The sequence below is a fragment of the Pteronotus mesoamericanus genome, unplaced genomic scaffold, assembly GCF_021234165.1.
Source record: "Pteronotus mesoamericanus isolate MK-2021 breed Mesoamerican mustached bat unplaced genomic scaffold, CSHL_Meso_final contig_20, whole genome shotgun sequence".
NCBI classification, from domain to species: Eukaryota; Metazoa; Chordata; class Mammalia; order Chiroptera; family Mormoopidae; genus Pteronotus; species Pteronotus mesoamericanus.
In genome coordinates, this window is record NW_026555085.1 from 20,132,159 (window position 1) to 20,150,980 (window position 18,822).

At 36.8% G+C, this 18,822-nt stretch overlaps 1 protein-coding gene across 1 annotated transcript in view; it reads right to left on the bottom strand.

The window, feature by feature from the left end:
* Window positions 1-18,822, bottom strand: part of PKHD1 (PKHD1 ciliary IPT domain containing fibrocystin/polyductin) — a 433,649-nt gene that overhangs the window by 232,628 nt on the left and 182,199 nt on the right. Inside the window, exons 43-45 of the mRNA XM_054569476.1 lie at window positions 9,733-9,845; window positions 8,391-8,496; window positions 3,440-3,574 (exon numbers count right to left, since the gene is read on the bottom strand). Coding sequence (XP_054425451.1) covers window positions 3,440-3,574; window positions 8,391-8,496; window positions 9,733-9,845 — 354 coding nt within the window. The remainder of the gene's footprint in view (window positions 1-3,439; window positions 3,575-8,390; window positions 8,497-9,732; window positions 9,846-18,822) is intronic.

Consider the following 18,822-nt stretch of genomic DNA (forward strand, 5'->3'; position numbering starts at 1 on the left):
TCAGCATGTGGATGGTAATTGAAACCACTAGAGAAAATGAGATTTCTCCCAGGGAGAGCAAGTATATTGAAAAGAGAAGGAGCACTGCAACAGAATTTAGAGAAACAAAAAAGTGAAAGACCTAAATTGAGGAAGACAAATCCACCGGTGAAAATGGAAAGGAACTCATAGAGAAATAGTAGGAAAAAATGAATTAACCCCATCAGCATCTGTCTCGATATGACATTTTTAAAAGTAGTATCATCTGCTCAAATTAATTATAATAACAACAAAAAGCCAAGCATCCCACAGATACTTCTAAAAGTAGGGTGAGCATAATTTATGTCCTAAGCAGGATAGTGTTGAGAGTGTGAAAGGGGTGGTAGTTAGATGAAAGCCAGGACAACCTGTTTAAACAAACTGCAAAACCACACTGGGAGGTACAGTATAGTGATGGTAGACTGCATCTCTGTCTTGTATAGTAAAGCCATTCTCACTGGAAATTATTCTACCCACCTCTATATAAAGGTAATATTGGGTGTGAGAATACCAAATATTTACACAAATATGCTTAGTTAGAGGGGAAAAAAATCCTTTCCAATAATAACAAGGTCTTCCAGAAACTAGTGTTTGTTTTAGGATATGACTCACTGATAATTGCGTGCCACCAATTAGGTGCAGGTGAAAGGTCTAAGAATGTTGGGCAAAATTCCCTGAAAATCTTAATTCCTAAAGGAATGACAGGCATGAAAGATATCGAGGCTAAGATCAGCTCCACAACCACAGAGTATCTTTTTTTTAAACAACTGACACAGTTTCATTTTTATTTTTATTTTTTATATCCTTACCTGAGGATACGTTCACTGATTTTAGAGAGAAAGGAAGGGAGGCAGGGAGAGAGAGAGAGAGAGAGAGAGAGAGAGAGAGACAGAAAAAAGACCTTGATATGAAAGAGAAGCATTGATTGGTTGCCTTCCATAGGTGCCCCAGCCCAGGATCAAACCTGCAACCTAGTTATGTGCCCTGATTGGGAATCAAACTCACGACCTTTTTGCTGTATGTGATGATCCTCCAATCCACTGAGCCACCTAGCCAGGGCCTGACAGTTTCTTAAGTGAGTAAAAACGTTCCCACATAAATCTAAGCAATGCTATGTTAAATAAAGTTTCAGAGATACTTTTCTTGTTTGCTTTTAACCCCATGACTCTGCAGAACCTTTAATGTGTTAATATGCCATATGAATTTCAGAAGATGAGAGGTGTGATAAACAGCATATCATAAATGTAATTAACCTAAGAATTTTCCTTTTCCTGGACCCTCTCTTGGGGCAGGCCTTCCATGGAAAACAGTTTAGGAAATACTGAATTAGGCAGTAATAAATGCTCATTGCTAAAGCTATTTTCTACATGTAACTGAAAGAGTATTTAGCCAGGAGTATTTACCCAGGTGGCCCCACCTCCACACTACTAGGCATGGATTTCATGCTATCATTTGACTTCCTAAAGCCTCCATTTCTTCACCTGTAAGTTCAGGAGTTCTAACTATAACCAGATTTAAAATGACATGGTTTTATTATTTGGATGCCTAATCAAGATCTAGAGCTCCTCTAGAACAAACTGTCTGACATCTTCCATCCAGGGACTTGTGTTTTGCAATTACTTGTTAAGAGACCAAGAGGCCCTCACTAGCAATGAATTCCTGACAAATCACATCCCAGGGGTGTGATTATTTTTTATTTCATGATAACCACCCTTTTGTGAAAATTTATATCTTAATTTATGTCACTCTTCCATTAATTATGATGTCTTTTTAGCATCATTTAAGATGTTGTGACATTAATTTACCAAGACAGTCAGCTTGATGGGTATTTTGTCTTTATCATCTCCTCTAAGGCTATTCTGGAGAAATTTAAGGGCATTTGATCTACAGTGTCACAGAATGTAAATCTGGGTCCCATCTTCTCCTGGAAAACTATGCAGCCTAACAAAAAATATCATCTCTTGAGGTGGTAATCCTTTCAGAGAAAAGGAAAAACTGGCAGTTATTTCCCCGCTGACAAGGACGGTTCAAAAGAGATTTAACTAAGTAAGTTTGAGAATTAAACATAGGAAAATGTAGCTAAGTAACCAAAGGATATTTTAATCTTAATATTTACATCTAGAGCTGTGAAATAATCTCCAAAGGAAGTACAAAAATTAATAATTATCATTTAAATATCAGTTGGCCGGCACATTGAGAAACAATTAAAGAGAATGTTCTTTCCTTGGTTCTCAGAAGCACTGTAGCTCTCTTCCATCTCTGATTATTATGACAATGTGTTACTAATATGCATGTACCTCTTTCAAAAACAAGAACTGAGGAGACCCATTATAGGCCTGCAGCCTGCTGACACCAATTGCAACCATGGGCTTCCCTGCGGGAGAAAAGTACTTCTCTTCTGGGAGATCCTCCTCCTCATCTACATTCTGGTAACCTGGCCTTGCCGTGGCAGAGAAGTCATGCATAATATGATGTTGATCATGTAGAAACCCACAGTTTTAAAAAAGAGACAACAGGCCAAAATGGAGTCACTTTTGCTCAGCTAAGTCGCCAAACCAAAACTTAATAACTAACCTAACTGCACTTTCAGCCTCTCCCAGGAGTGGAATGTGAAACCAATCAGTATGAAATCTCACCGATGCTAGCAGGGTGAACTGTTAGCAGGGTAGAATCTGCATGATAAAGCCCCTGCCCTTCTCTGCACACCTCCAAAGATGACCTGGCCTAAAAATAATCCTTTCTTTTCTTTTGCTAAGAACTCCCCTGTCATACCCTTTTTGCCTCTAAAAACCTTTTGTTTTGTACAACCCTTCAGAGCTTTAGGTGGGACGCTTCCTAATTCATAGTCTCTTCACAAAGCCAATTAAATCTTCAAATTTATTTGGTTAAATTTTGCTTTTTAACACCACACGCAAGGAAGTATTAGGGAATCACATAAAAAAATCATAGTATTCACTATAGCAAACAATGTAGATGTATATTAATTATTTATTCAGGGAGGACCCTAAACAGAGTAACAACACTATAAATAAAATATTAATGTAGAAACTTGGCAAACAACAATGCAGAGAGAGAATATGGAATTATGCTATTCTATAATTACTGTGAGATTAAACTAACCTAAAATTATTAGTTGCATTATTGAATTGGTATGGATAATAATGTTAAATTGCAACCAAATAAGAATTCTGCAAGCTACTCATGATTTTTATAATTTATATTGACATAACATTGAACCCTTGGATATATTTGAATTTTGTTTTAAGTATCACCACCTTTACAAATTAAAAGCTACTCAAACTTTTACCAGTTAAATACAAGATTCACTGAAGAATGCTATTAAAATTATATAACCTGGATCACGAGGGAGCCCGGCACATACAATTCTGTTTTAATAGACCACACTAAGGCTCTTACTTACCTTGTGGGCAAAATGACCAAGTAACAAGCTGTCAGTAACTAAAGTATTTGCATCACATTCCAAGATGTCAATTCCAAAATCTCTACACGAATAAACTTGGAAGTTTTTCAGGTGAAGATTGCTACTCCTAAAAATCTATGAAAAAAAAACAAAAACAAAAACAGTGTATGTTATGGCAAAGGTCTGAGGCTTGGCTTTTCTTGAAGACTTCCTGTAACTTCTTTAATTATTGACTAAGTATAAATAAGCACGCTAGACCATATTCAAGCAGCTTTAGCCTATTGATATCTGTACAGACATCCCAAAGTTGCCATGAGGGCAATACTAACTAGTCCCTTTTGGTAACATCTCCTCTGTACTTTTCATTTTTCCTCATACTAACTGACATATTAAAAAGGTCAATGTGAATTTTTCACATACCTAAAATAAACTTGCTGTTTACAAATCACACAATATTAATGGAGAAAAACATAGCATTCAAGAACTCCAGGATTTAACATTTTCCTCAGCATAATATATATTAACTGAGGGAGAAAAGTACTTCTATAGTAATATAGTCAGAAAATTGTGAAATGTGAAATAAGTAATTGAGCATGACTACAAACTCAAAATACATTATATAAACATATATTTATGACAACTTGTGTTAGCAGGCCCAAAGAGCAATCAAGTATTTTTAAAAATTAGCTTAATAGAATTGAAAGAATCCCATCAATTTGAGGGCCTTTATTTTCACCTAGCACTGGTATTAACTAACCAGGTGATCTTGCAAAAGACATCTATCTTCTCCTTTGGCCTCAGTTCAACCACCTTTAAAGCCAGGGTAGAGGTCAGGACTAGCAACAAACCTAACACAGTCATTTCTTATTCATTAAATAAGGTCATGGTTGCCTTCATATCTTAAAGTGAAAGTTTCCTATTAATTAAGGTCAAGGTAGCCTTGATTTATCATAGTATCATCTTTCTACCTGATAATTAGTCTTTGTGCTTGAATTTTCAAGAACTAAATAGCTTGCATTTCCCATTTTAAGTATGCACCCATAGCTTTTATAAAATGATAGATTTTCGAAGATACAAAGGCATATTTAAATAAAATAGGTATGATCTTGATGAGAATTGTTACCCAGTTACAGGTATCTCAACTTCTGGCAAATACACTCATGTTCAAAATCAGCTAACTTCTAATTTCTAAAGAAAACTAACATACAACAGCAAAAAGTCCCTATTTGTGGCATGTCTTTCATAATGTGTTATCTCTCCCCTTCTAAAAACATAAAAAATAACTCTGCATTTATGAGACCTAGTGAGAAGAGAGTGTCTTACTCAACTTTTATTAACATACATACAGAAAGCTCAGATTGCCTGAGTTGGAAACCAGCAATTCTGAGCTGTGTGACATGAGTAAGCATTTCCCTAACCCAGGAGGGTAATAACAATGCTCCCCTCAAGGTTAAAATGATTAACCTTTCTTGTGAAAATATGCAAAAAAATAGTAGCTATCAATATCAAATAGATATAAATTTATATATACTTACAGTAGAAATTTTACCTGCTGGAATATCCTGTTTAGATATCTATAGACATGACACATATGTCTAATGACAAGAATACAGTCAGATATATTTAATAATAAAAGTTTATGGAATTTAAACACAATGTTCTTTTTACAACACAGAATGCACTTCTCAATGTTACGGTTTCCAGAGACACATTATCACCATTGCTCTATCACTACCCAATCCTGTGCTCTAACAACTGTAATAACAACAGCTGTTATTATACACCCACAGAGATTCAGACATGCACAGTTCTAGGCACTTTACATGCAGGCACTTACTTAACTCCCTGAGCAAACTTATCACTTAGGTACTATTACTATTGCCATTTTAGGAATGAGGTAGAAAGAAACAGAATTTGCCTAAGGTCACACAGGGAAAGGGAACATTTGAAAATTTACATGGCTATATACAGAAGACTTGGTTTGTTTGGTTTGTTTTTTTTTACCAACTTTATTAAGATATACACACCATACAATTCACATATTTATTTAAAGTTTACAATTGAAAGGTTTTAGTATATTCACAGATATGTGCAACCATCATCACAATCAATTTTAGAACACTTTCAGTTCAAGAAGAAACACCATATTTCCTTTAGCCCTAAGCAACCATTGATCTTCTTTCTGTCTCTACAAACTTTCCTATTCTGGTCTTTCATATGACCGGGATCATAGCATTTGGTTTTTGTGACTGGTTTCTTTTACAGCATAATGTTTTTAAGGTTCATTCATGTTGTAGCTTAGTACTTTGTTTTATGGCTGAATAATATTCTGTTGTCTTGATATACCATACCATATTTATCCATTTGAACATGGGTGGACATCTGGGTTGTTTCCACCTTTTGGCTATTATGAATAATGTTGCTACAAACATTTGTGTACACATTTCTGTGAGGATATATGTTTTTATTTCTCTAGGAAAAAGAAAACATATATCACTCCCTGGCTGGTGTGGCTCAGTGTATTGAGCACCAGACTGTGAAGCAAAGAGTCACTGGTTCAATTCCCAGTCAGAGCACATGCCTGGGTTGCAGTCCGGGAACCCAGTTGGGGGACGCAAAGAGGCAACCACACATTGATGTTTCTCTCCCTCTCTCCCTCCTTCCTCTCTCTCTAAAATAAATAAATAAATAAAAATTTTAAAAAATTGAAAAAAGAAAACATATATCACATGGTATCTTTATGTTGAATTATTTGAGGAGCTGCCAGACTGTTTTTCTGAACCATTTAGACCATTTTAAATTCCCATGAGCAGTGTACTAGGGTTCCAACTTTTCTATATCTTTGCCAACACTTATTATCATTTTGATTCTAGTCATCCTAGGGTGTATGAAGTGTTCACATGTCACTGTGTTTTTGATTTGCATCTCTCTGATTATGTTGAACATATTTTCATGTGGTTATTGGTCATTTGCAAATCTGTAGAGGAATGTCTATTTAGATCCTTCGCTCATTTTTTAATTGGGTTATTTATCTTCTTATTTTTGAATTTTAAGAGTTCTCCATGTACTTGTATTCTAGACATAAGCCCTTTTCATATATGATTTGCAGATATTGTCTCCCATTCTGTAGGTTGTGTTTTCACTTCTTGATGAGATCCTTTGAAACACTACAATTCTTAATTTTGATAAAGTTAAACTGAACTATTTTTCTTTTATTGCTTGTTCTTTTGGTGTCATATCCAAGGACCCTTTGCTTTATCCAAGATCATAAAGAATTACCCTTTTATTTTCTTTTAAGGATTTCATAATTTTTGTTCTAATATTTAGGTTTTTGAAGCATTTTGAGCTATTTTTTGTAAATTGTATGAGGTAAGGATCCAATTTGATTTACTTGCATGTGTCCCTCTAGTTACTACAGCACCCTTTATTGAAGAGTCTATTATTTCCCCCATTAAATGCTCTTGACATCCTTGTCAAAAAATCAGCTGGCCAGAGATGTATGGGTTTATTTCTGGATTCAATTCTGTTCCATTGACTTATATTTCTATCTTTGTCCCCATACCACACTGTCTTGATTACTGTTGCCTTGTAGTATGTTTTGAAATAAGGAAGTTTAAATCCTCTTACTTTATTCTTTTCTTCAGATTGTTTGAAGGGAAGTTTCTTTTCAAATCCCTGCTATCATGTTCATGGCTCTCCTTTACTTTCCTCATAAAAATGAAGTTCTAAGAGCATTTTCATTATTTGGACTTTTGAGCATAACAAAAGTTCAATCTTTAAGGACTTATTTTTCATGAAGTTAGCACTTCTGGTTGGAGAGCTTGAGAAAACTGACTTTAATGATCACCTTTTAGTATTTTTCTTTTACTAGGTTGTTTCCTCTAGAACAAGGTTATTCAAGAGCACGGAGACAGAATTTAAGCCCCGGCAAGGCATGATTGTTTCTCTGCATAAGAGGGTGCTCAACAAATGTTTTTGCTAGATTCTCACCCTTATACTCATAGTGCTTATGGGAAACAAAGTATGCTCTAAAATTAAATGAGAACAAAATACTGACTACAATTGGCAATCCTCTGCTTAGCTACTCTAATTATATGTATTGGGGCTTTCCCCATCCACAATCGCCTTCCTCTTGTTTGATATTTAAAATAAATGTCTAACTTTCTTATTTTGACTTAATTTTATATCTTTATTGTTTCCTGAATGCCCTGTAAACACATTTTATCATTTATGTATGTATCTTAGACCCCAGATTTCTAAGTGGCAGAGACAGAGTATATATAATTTTCTCTGTGTAGCACCAAATAGTGACCCTAGATAGTTTTTATATGTTGCTGTTAATAGTGAACATGAAAAGGTTCTCTGTAAGAAATCACCAAGATAATGAAAAGTAAATGATTGAACATGAACTTTTCTCCCTTTTGAACAAAATAGAAGAAAATTTGGCTCATTGGTAAAGGTAAGAATGGCACCTGGAACTGGAATTTTTGAGTTCCAGTGATGAATAGCACTTTTTCTTATGATTGAAGCATGTATTAGTCAAGATATTAGGGCAACAAATGCACAACCTTTGGAGTCTGGATTCTGCACCTTGTTGTGCCGCTATGTGACCTTTAGCAAATTCCTTCGCTTTCTGAGCTTTAATTTTTTTTTTTTAATCTCTAAATAGGCATGGTATGGGAGGAATGGACGACCTCTACAATCCCTCTAGGTTGTAAACCTCTACAATTCTGTTGTTCTCTATTAGAGCTGCGTAAAAGTCACCAGAAAAGAAGTAAGTTAACCCTGGCTTAGTAACTAGGAATCTGTCCATTCAACAACTATTCCACACACTCCTATGATTCTGTTGGCTCCTTAAAACTATGATGATATGCAGTGCTCCGCTCAGCAATGTATAACATACCGCCAGGAGAAAACAAGTTTTAATTTTTAAAAAAATGAAGAAATTTACCTGCACACCACCCACACTTTCCCAAACCGTGAAGTTTTGGAACAGGGTGGGGCCAGTGTCGTTGTCCCAAGGTGGCTGAAACTCAGGATATACGAAGAGACCACATCTAGAAAATGAAACAAAGAGTGAAATTTAGTCAATTTCTGTTTCAAAACATCCTACTTTTTTCTCACTGGAAAATATTGAACTAAAAGTAATGCGTGAGGGAGAATGGAGGTGAGCCCATGGCCCTCCTCTCTGACTGGCACTGCCTACCCTTCAGCCTGTCTTCTCTGTTATCCTCTGTGAACTGCTCCTGGGTCTCAACAAGATGCAGACGGCCAACATCTCATTCTAGTCTATCAGCCCTTCTCCAGGATCACCCCCTTCCTAAGAGTCTGGACGCTTTTTCTTAGCCCTTCAGAATATGACCACTACCACTGTAACAGTCCCCTTCCAGATTCACCCCCTTGTTAGGAAAGTGGATAGTAACATCTGTAATCTCTCCAACTTCATGGCACATGTACGAATCTTAGCCTCAGCGGGCACTTCGACATGGCACAACAATTATTCTTAATCCTTTTCACTTTCCATTATAGCACTACTCCTATACTAGCGTTATCATAATTATTTATAGCTATCAATTATTCAGTTCCTACTGTATTCCAGGTATTCCCTTAGGTGCAGTACATAAGCTCTACTTTTCATATCCAACTTTCAATGTATGTATGTTCCCATTTTACAAATAATGGATCTGACTCTAAATAGATAAATACATAAATAAATAAACAAACAATTTAGTAGGAGTAAAGTCAGGATTTGAATCAGGGCCTGGCTGAATGAAGTTTGTATTTTTCCCTGTGCTTCTCAAATTCACTACTCCATCTTTGTTTTCCGATTTTAGTAGTCCGATCTGCTAAGTCCGATCTTAGCAGATTACATCACCTTCTACATAATGCAGACTTTGAACAGTCCCTTCTCACCTCACAGTGTGCAAGTGACAAGTGAAGAACCTCATTTCCAAGGCTCATTTCTCCACTCAGGTTCTGATCCCAGGCACTTGAGCCTCCCAGGGACTCTGTATTACTAGTTGCTTTGGATCTCTTGGAAGGTTAATTGCGCTCTCTATTGAATTCTCCCCTAGCCTCAAACGGTGCATTTTGTCTTGCTGCCCACTTAAGTGACTTCCCTCTGACTTTCCCTTCCCATCAGCACCAAATTTTTATGATCCAAAATAGTGACACAGATGTATCATCAAATCTCACGTGATGTCAAGTTATACCCTCTTTGTGTGTTGTACAATGAAAAAAACATTAAACCATAAGCCTTACACCCAAAATGTAGATTAATTTTCCCAAATTACCTTGTACAAAAATGTGCAATATTACCAGTGAAGGAGAGAAGTAGAGCTTGTGAAGTTTGGTTGGTCACTAGATGAAAAAAGTAGCCAAAACCAGCAGCATACACCCTGTTTCCCTAGAGAAATTAAGGATAGTTAAATAATAGTTGCTACACATACAATAAGGTTACTGGAAAGAGAGGCTCTTATACATGAGATCATCCTGCTTTTTCATTCACTTCTTGTCAAGGTATATTAACACTTTATGGACTCACTTACTTTTTTCCCCACCCATCCCTAACTCTGCCCCAGGAATCAAAGATGTCCTCATTCCTCTTCCTCCAGGCAGTTCAACTAGGCTATAATTTACCCACCTCAATAACCAGCCTCTTAGGTGAAAGTGTCCTTATAAAGGTCCACAGTGAGAAGTTTATCTGCATCATCTAATCCAAGCTCTTTGGTATATGCAAGCAAACACAGTGGCAAAGGCATTCCTTAAAGCCTAGTCCACACAAAGTGTTCTCTTTGAAACCTTTGAAAAAATCAATGATTTGGCAATGGGCTGAAGCCAGTGATTACACTAGCAATACCTTAGTTCTGAGAGATGGTGGCTGAGTTCAAATAGTATTTTTATCCTAAGTAGATCATTTAAATCACCTTAATATTTCTTTATAAGATTTACTATCTAAATAATTTAATATCTTTTATATCTTCATATAAACCTAAATTCTGCATTAGACCATATGAGTTTTGGGCTTTAATTCTGATCAAAGTGAATGGATGAGATATTCTTGTATCTGCAGTACATTCATCATTATGAAACATGCTTTAAGACAGTGTTGAAAACTAACTTCCTAAAGAGTCTAAATTGTACACAGAGGTATTTTGCTTGGCCTACCCACTGTTTATAAGATTTTTAATTTTGTTTTCATCATTTAACAATTAGCAGAATTGATATAAAAATTCAGACTTTCTGTTTTTTAGCAATACTGAGCCCAAATACCTATGGGATAGCCATGGATCAGCTGGAACTAAAAAGATCCTGCCTTCTTAGATTATATATTATTTTGCCATAGTCTCCATCCTTCCTGCTTTACTTATTTATGAGACTGGCCTTAGTCCCTGCAGCCATTTGAATTTGCAACCTCTTAATAGCAGGCAGTAAAGTAAATGACACTTTGGCTGCTCTGCATTTTTTTAGTGGGAGGAATGAAAGGCCCATAGATCGAACTCCTGGACTACTGTTTGTGTGCATCTGTCTTCTTTTAGCCTCAGAGGCTAGTCCAAGGCCTTGGTACCTATGTCTAACTAGAGAATAGAAGTCAAGGAACAGGCCAGTTAGCCTGCCTCAGGCCTAAGCCTTGTGCTACAGGGATAAAGGCAACCCCAGTGGCTTCTGCATGGTTCATCCCTGATCCCTCGGGGGTTTTCCATGGCCTGGCTGCTGTGAGAAAAAGAGTGTCAGGGAGTTTTCTGTGGGAATAACGCAGTCTCCCAGGAGTCTGCACTATGGGACTGGGACAGCACACCCTCAACATTGGCAGGAGGGCACAGAAAAGAGAACGGGGAGCAGGGAGAACAGTGACACTGAACAACACAAAAAGGCATTAAGAAACTTTCTAAACAATACTTTAGTGCTCTATACCGGGCACAGTGGGACTATGCTGTGAGTATCTTCCTAAAACTTTTTCTTCAAGTTCAGCATGCACTCAGGGTTGGGTTGCCAAATTCAGCAAAAAATAAAAATAAAAAAATTACAAGAGCCCAGTCAAATTTAACTATCTTTTTTTCAGTATATGTGATCACATATAATATTTTTCTAAATATTATATGTGATCACATATAGTATTTGGAACATACTTATATTACCACAGTAATAATTATATATCTAAAATTTAAATTTAGCCAAGTATGCTGCATTTCATCTGGCAAGCCCAACATGAGTGTATAAAATACAGATTTCAAGGTTTACCATCAGATAGTTTGATTTAGTAGGTTGGGGTAGTGAAGGGATAAGGGACAGAATTCTATATTCTTGAAATCCTCAGGAAATTCTAAAGTAGGTGATATTTTGACCCTTTTGAGAAGTATTTCCCTGCAGGTAACTGCAATATTAACATTTTACTGTCTAGTCATGAAGAGTCCTAAGGAGTGATCCAAGAGGAGAGAAACACTTGGAAGAAATAATTTTTAGCAATTTGACCATAAGCTGATTTGGAACCCAGTAAAAATGGAAGACACCCTTGAATATCAGGGTATGATGTCTTTTTATTTTGTTGATCTTTTCTTTTGCTGTACAAAACTTTTTATTTTGATGTAGTCCCATTTGTTTATTTTTTCTTTTGTTTCCCTTACTTGGGGAGATATAGCTGATAAAATACTGCTACGAACTATGCACAAAACTGTACTGCCTGTTTTCTTCTAGGATTTCTATGGTTTCAGATCTAACATTTAAGTCTTTGATCTATTTTGAAAATATTCTTGTGTGTAGTGTAAGAAGGTGGTCTAGTTTCATTTGTCTGCATGTATTGTGTTTTCCCAACACAATTTTTTGAATGAACTATCTTTAGCCTATTGTATGTGCTTACCTCCTCTGCTGAATATTAATTGACTATAAAGGTGCAGGTTTATTTTTATTTTTGAGCTCCCTATTCTTTCTGTTCATCTATGTAGCTGTTTTTATGCCAGGACCATGCTGTTTTGGTTACTATGCCCTTGTAATATAGTTTAATATTAGGCAGAGTGATTCCTCCAACTTTGTTCTTCTTTCTCAGGATTGCTGTTGCTATGCAGGGCCATTTGTGGTTCTATATAAATTTTTGAAATATTTATTCTAGTTCTGTGAAATATGTCATTGGAATCTTGATAAGAATTGCATTGAATCTATAGATAGTTTTAGGTACTATGGACATTTTAATTATGTTAATTCTTCCTATCCATGAACATGGTATGTGCTTCCACTTATTTGTACCTTCTTCAGTTTCTTTCTTCAGTGTCTTATAATTTTGAGTGTACAAGTCTTATGCATCCCTGGCTAGGTTTATCCTAGGTATTTTATTCTTTCTGTAGCAATTGTGAATGGGATTGTTTTCTTAATTTCCCTTTCTGTTAGTATTGGCATATGCTAACAGCCACTGTGGAAAGCAGTATAGAGAGACCTCAAAAAATTAAAAATGGATCTGCCTTTTGACCCAGTGACCCCAGTTCTGGGAATATAACCAAAGGAACCCAAAACACTAATTCGAAAGAACATAAGCACCCCTATGTTCTTTGCAGCATTATTTACAATCTCCAAGATATGGAAGCAGCCCAAGTGTCCCTCAACAGAGTGCATAAAACAACTATGGGACATTTACACAATGGAATACTACTTGGCTATAAAAAAGAAAATTTTACTTTTTGCAACAGTATAGAAAGACCTGGAGAACTTTATGCTAAGTGAAATCAGCCAGTCAGAGAAAGACAAATACCATATGATTTTACTCATATGTGGAATCTAATGAACAAACTGAACTAACAAAAATGATGAGGATAGACTCATAGATGGAGAGCGGGATGACAGCTAGTGGTAGGGGGCATTTTAGGGGGTAGAGCGATTGAGCAAAAAGGAAAGGACTCATGGACATGGACAACAGTGTGGTGATTGCTGGGGGTAGGAAGGTATAAGGGGACTAAATAGTAATGGAAAAAATAGAATAAAGATTAAATTTTAAAAAGAGATTAAAAAGATTAAAAAAAGAAAGAAAACAAAAGACATTTCAAAGTGAAAAAAGAAAAAAGTAAATAAAGGGGAATCTGTTACCAGATCCCAGCAAAAAGTTTGCCCAACAAAGAGCAAGTTATGTTTTATGTTGATATTTTTCTTTTTCTTAGAAATATTTATCTTTTTAAAATATGATCAAGTATAATAGTAAAAATTTACAGAGAAGCTGCTATGGCCCAGGGACCAAATTTTAGAGTCTTATATATTTTCACAACAATTCTAAATTACATCTTAATATTATTATTATTTCATTATAGAGTAATTGAAAGTTGGAAATATTAAGTAATTTCCCCAAAGTTAGTAACTGTCAGAAGCAGGTTCATTTGAATCCAAGCCTAGAAGTGTTAGAGACTGTAGTCTAGGATATAAAAATGAAGGCAAGACCCAGAACCAGGATGCCAAACAATAGGGTGCAACTGAAGAAATGTGAACAGTAGGGTGCAATACAGTCATGTCACAAGGTCAAGGGCAGGACAGAAGAGTTTGCTATGCCTTTCCTTATAATGGACAAAACATTGAACAGCATTCCTTGCAGAAGTCAATGTATCATGGACACTCAAGCAAGAGAAATTTCAGAAAGAAATTAATGGTCCAAAGAAGTCAGTTTTTTGAGGTATGCATCTACATAGTACTAGAAAAAGCGAGTTAGCCCTCCAGGCACCAGACAACCAGGTGGATAAGACTGGGGTAGTGGTAGTATTTGATATTGCTATGTAAATATAGGTGTGCCTAAAATCAGAGAGCAATTTTTAGGCCAAACTTAACTAACTGGTTGCTCTCCGCATACCAAAATTTCAAACAATATAAAATTCTTTTGTCGCCATCACATAGGAAAAAAACATGCTCAGCTTAAAGTGCACAGAGGACCATATGCGTAAGGATGTGGGCCAAATCCAAATAGTTGACCAAAAAAAAAAAAAAGACATGACATTTTAAAGAATATGTTTCATGAGGATAGCACTTCTGAAACTCTAGTATTATAGGGATTGAACCTTATCAAGGCTTAGATATAAAGTTAGTGAGGACTGGCTACTGACATTGGCATGCTGAGCAACCAACAGAAGAATAGATTGAGACTGTCTACAATTGTTATTTTATATCATTAAGTTATTTAATAAATGTTATTAAATCGCTATTTAACAATATTTAAGTTGTTATTTAATATATGGACATGGTGGGATGGGACAGAAAAGGTTAGAGTTGAAAGAGGAAGTCCTGACCTACTCAAGCACAGAGCTCTTTCTCACAGCCTGTTACCCAACTCAGGTTTTGCCACATGCTGAGAAAGAAGGATAAAGAGTAAAGACACCAATCATACCCTTCTATTTGTAGCTGTTCTCTATTTATCTTTAGGTTGAGTAAATTCCTTTCATTCTATAGCTCCAATCATTCTAGATTAATATTGCATTGACTTTCATTCCTAAATGAAAAGACTTTAGGTATGATTAAAGATAGCTCTCTGAACCTCGGTGACCCACTGGCACCGTAAGATGGCAGTGCTCCTGCAGGTGGAAATGCAGACCGGTGCGACCACCATGGAAAACTGCATGGAGGGGCCTCAGAAAGTTAAATATGAGATGTCCATATGACCTAGCACCTCCCCATCTGGATATATATCTGAAGAAACCCAAAACATGAATTTGAAAGAATATATGCACCCCTATGTTCACTGCTGTTTTTACAATAGCCAAGATATGGAAGCAGCCCAAGTACACATTACTAGACTAATGGATTTAAAAAAATTATGGTATGTATATATACAATGGAATGCTACTCAGCACAAAAAAAGAATGAAATCTTACCATTTTTGAATTACCATGAATGTAGCTAGAGGGTATTATGCTAAGTTAAAGAAGTCACTCAGAGAAAGACATATACTATGATTTCACTTATATGTGGAATCTGAAGAACAAAATAAATGAACAAGCAATAATGAAACAGACTCACAGTTACAGAGAATAGACTGATAGTTTCCAGAGGGACAAGGGGTTGGGAAACTGGGTGAAAGAGGTTAAGATATTAAGAAGTATAAATCCATAGTTACAGGTGCCACTTGGGGTACTGGAAATATTGAGGGGAACGCTATGTAAAGTATATGACTCTGTAATGTATACCTGAAACTAATACAATATTGAATGTAAATTGTAATTGAAAAATAAAATTTAAAAAACCATAATATAGCAATGCTTCCTACAGAGGAGACTTTAAAGAGCCAATTCCAATGGGTGTACCATGTGTTCCACCAGGAACACTCAAACATGCACATGGACACGCACTCACACACACATGCACATAGACCCAAGCAAAGGTAGTATGGGAGAAACAAATGAAATAAGTTGTTTTAAAACTACCAATACTCAATTCCTGAGAGGAGGAACCAGTGCCTCCAATCCTTGGAGGCTTCCAGCTCCTGGGGAAGTATGAGGAAGGGCCAGAGCAAAGGCTGAGACTGGAAGTCTAGCCAGCAGGCAGCAGCCAGGACCTGGTGAGGCACTCAGCACTTCCTGACACAATCACCAGAGATGTTTCTTTAACTTCAGTTGTTATTCACTGTGGGTCCCCGGGTATTTGTAATTAGCTAGCCACTCCTCACTTTTCACTCAGCTACAAAACTGTTCTCTTCCTTTGCAGACAAGGGACCCATTCTCTTCTGGATTCTGAACATTTCCCCAATTTCCTAAGGCCATTTAAAACTCTAAGCACATGTTTCATCTACCACATTAAACTCAGCAAAAGTGACTTTTGAATATCACCAAATATGAAGTTTAATTACTGTTGAAGATGCTAACATGCCTCCACGGAACCAGGGCCATTGCTAAGACACCAATTATCTTGAGGTGGCATAGTCTAGAGAGGTGGAGGTCAATCAGGGATGATTTTGTTCCCCCAGGAGCATTTGGAAATCTCTAAAGACATTACACAACTGAAAACTTCCTCGTGGAATAACATATGAAGTTCCACCTTCCATGTAGCCAGTGCCGAATGGCTATGTTTCTGCCACATCTGTGAGCCACGGGAAAGGCCATGAGTATATAAGAACTAAGGGTTCAGAAATGGGAGTTTCTTAAACACCACCTTTTCTGTAATGAGATAGTTGCACTACATACACTTCTATTTCATTACCCATGAAATCCTAGTACATTACATAGACTTAATGAGGAAGGGCAAGATTCAAACATTCAAACTATATTGCAAGGGCTACATCCTTATTCATCACCTTTGCCAGGTAGGTGCTCAAAGAGCACATATTTTGAGCAAATGAATAGATTTGTTGAATCATCTGCCATAGTGTAATTAGTATTTACGAAGCATCTGGGTGATCATATATAAATGCTTTCCAAGTATATTTATAAATGGGCAGGATATTCCAACTTTGGTTTTCTCTTGGCTGATAAAGAGCAGTTTTCTTGTAAAAGAAGTACTTGAACAGTCAGATCACATTACTTCTCAGCCCTTTTACTTTCCATTGCAATTGGGTATGCTACAAATGATTCATGAGGAAAATCCACATATTTATTCAAGCAGCCGGCGGCTTGTGGGGAAGGGTTTAAGGCAAGCAGGGAATTTTGTGTGGAAATCAATTTTTTGCGGAAGTCAGTGTATTATGGACATTCAAGCAAGAGAAATTCCAGAGAGAAATTAACTGCTCAAGTCAGCCAGCTCCTTGAGGTGTGCATCTATAGTTACTAGGAAAAAAAGTGAGTTAACCCTTCAGGCAGCTCTTAAATATACATTAGCTATTGAGTGGGGAGAGCGAGAGAATTGAAATTGGGCCTTTAAACACAGAATTCCTTACAAAATTGATTCACAAACCAGAACAAATTCCCCTCAAATTAAATGGGTGTCTCCGAAGTATTCATCTTCAGGATTTTCCCATGGGCTATCCTAAACAAGAGTCTGCTCATAGGAAATTTCCAGCACCACCATAAACACGGGCACTCCAGAGCTCTAGAAATGAAACGGCCTTCACTGTTTGAGAGCAACGACTTTGCACTCTAAGGCTGACACAGGTTACATGTAGTGCAGAGATGGAGCCTCTGGGCAGATAACAAGGAATCCTGAGGAGTCAGAGATGCAGATGCTGGAGTTGCCAGGGGAAGACAGCTGGAAACGGGGTGCTCTAGGAGCTACAGGTGATGCATGTAGAGCCACCACCAAACTGTTTTTGGAAAGCACAACACAGGCCATCTAAGACATATACGGAGGTATACCACAAGTCCTGTGGAGACTCAGGAATATCGCACTTGAGTCTTCAGTAGCAAGAACACGCAAAGCTCAGGTTTTGCCTCTCCCTGGACTTAGTTCCACTGAAGCCTAGGCAGGGAAGCAGGCAGATCACTTGTGTCTATAAAAACTAAAAAGAAATATCATACTTGATATCCCCTTGTACCACGCAGAGCTGCTGATGAGTTAGCTGTAAAAATGACTGACTGGAAGTCAAGGAAAATTCTGTACGCTATGGTTATGTGTTTGGTCCTAGGCTCTGAGTCAGGGAAACTCAGGAATAATATCCAACATAAACCATTGCACAGATTTAAGGATCAACTTTATTTCATTTCAGAGAGTTCAAGGCCAGGCTCATGTATGTGAGACAGAGAGTTTAGGCTTTCAGGGTTGGTTGCCCAGGCATTAGGTTTAGGTTTTCTTCTTCAATTCTAAATAAGAACATTAATTTAATTAATGTATTGCTCCAATGTCAATTTCTTGATTTTTTTATTGTTCTATGGTGATGGCTATGGTTACATTATCAATGGGGAAAACTGCTTGAAGGTCACACAGGAATGCTGTATTATATTTTTGCACCATTTTCTGAGTCTAAAATTATTTCCAGATTGGAAATTTAAAAAAGTAAGATCCTAATTAATGACAGTAATACAGTGGCTTTTAAAAAATATTTTGCCAAACTGTAAGAAAAATGAAAAACAAGGCAGGAAAAGGGGTTAAAAAAAAACCACACAAAAAAAACTAAGCACATGCAAGGCTTGACTACATTCCCTTAAGTTTGATTCTAAACCCCTCACGTAGAAAAATATGAAAGTCACCACCCATAAAACAGTTCTTCAGAACAAGGAGTGTCTCTCCCTTGAATATCAAAACAATCCTAGAAAAAGGTAGCGTTTTTCTACCATATCTCTTTCTGTTCCACATTTACACACACATGCACATATACCCCACATATCATTGTTATTGTAGTTTCCTTGTTATCCCTTTGGAATAAAAATGTATTCCTAAAATATATTTTCAAAATACTCTCTGTATTGTCCACACAGGACTCACCTAATAAACACTAACTTACTGTTTGCTCAGTGACCGCACTGACCTTCAGTCCTAAGTAATGTTAAGGTATACTA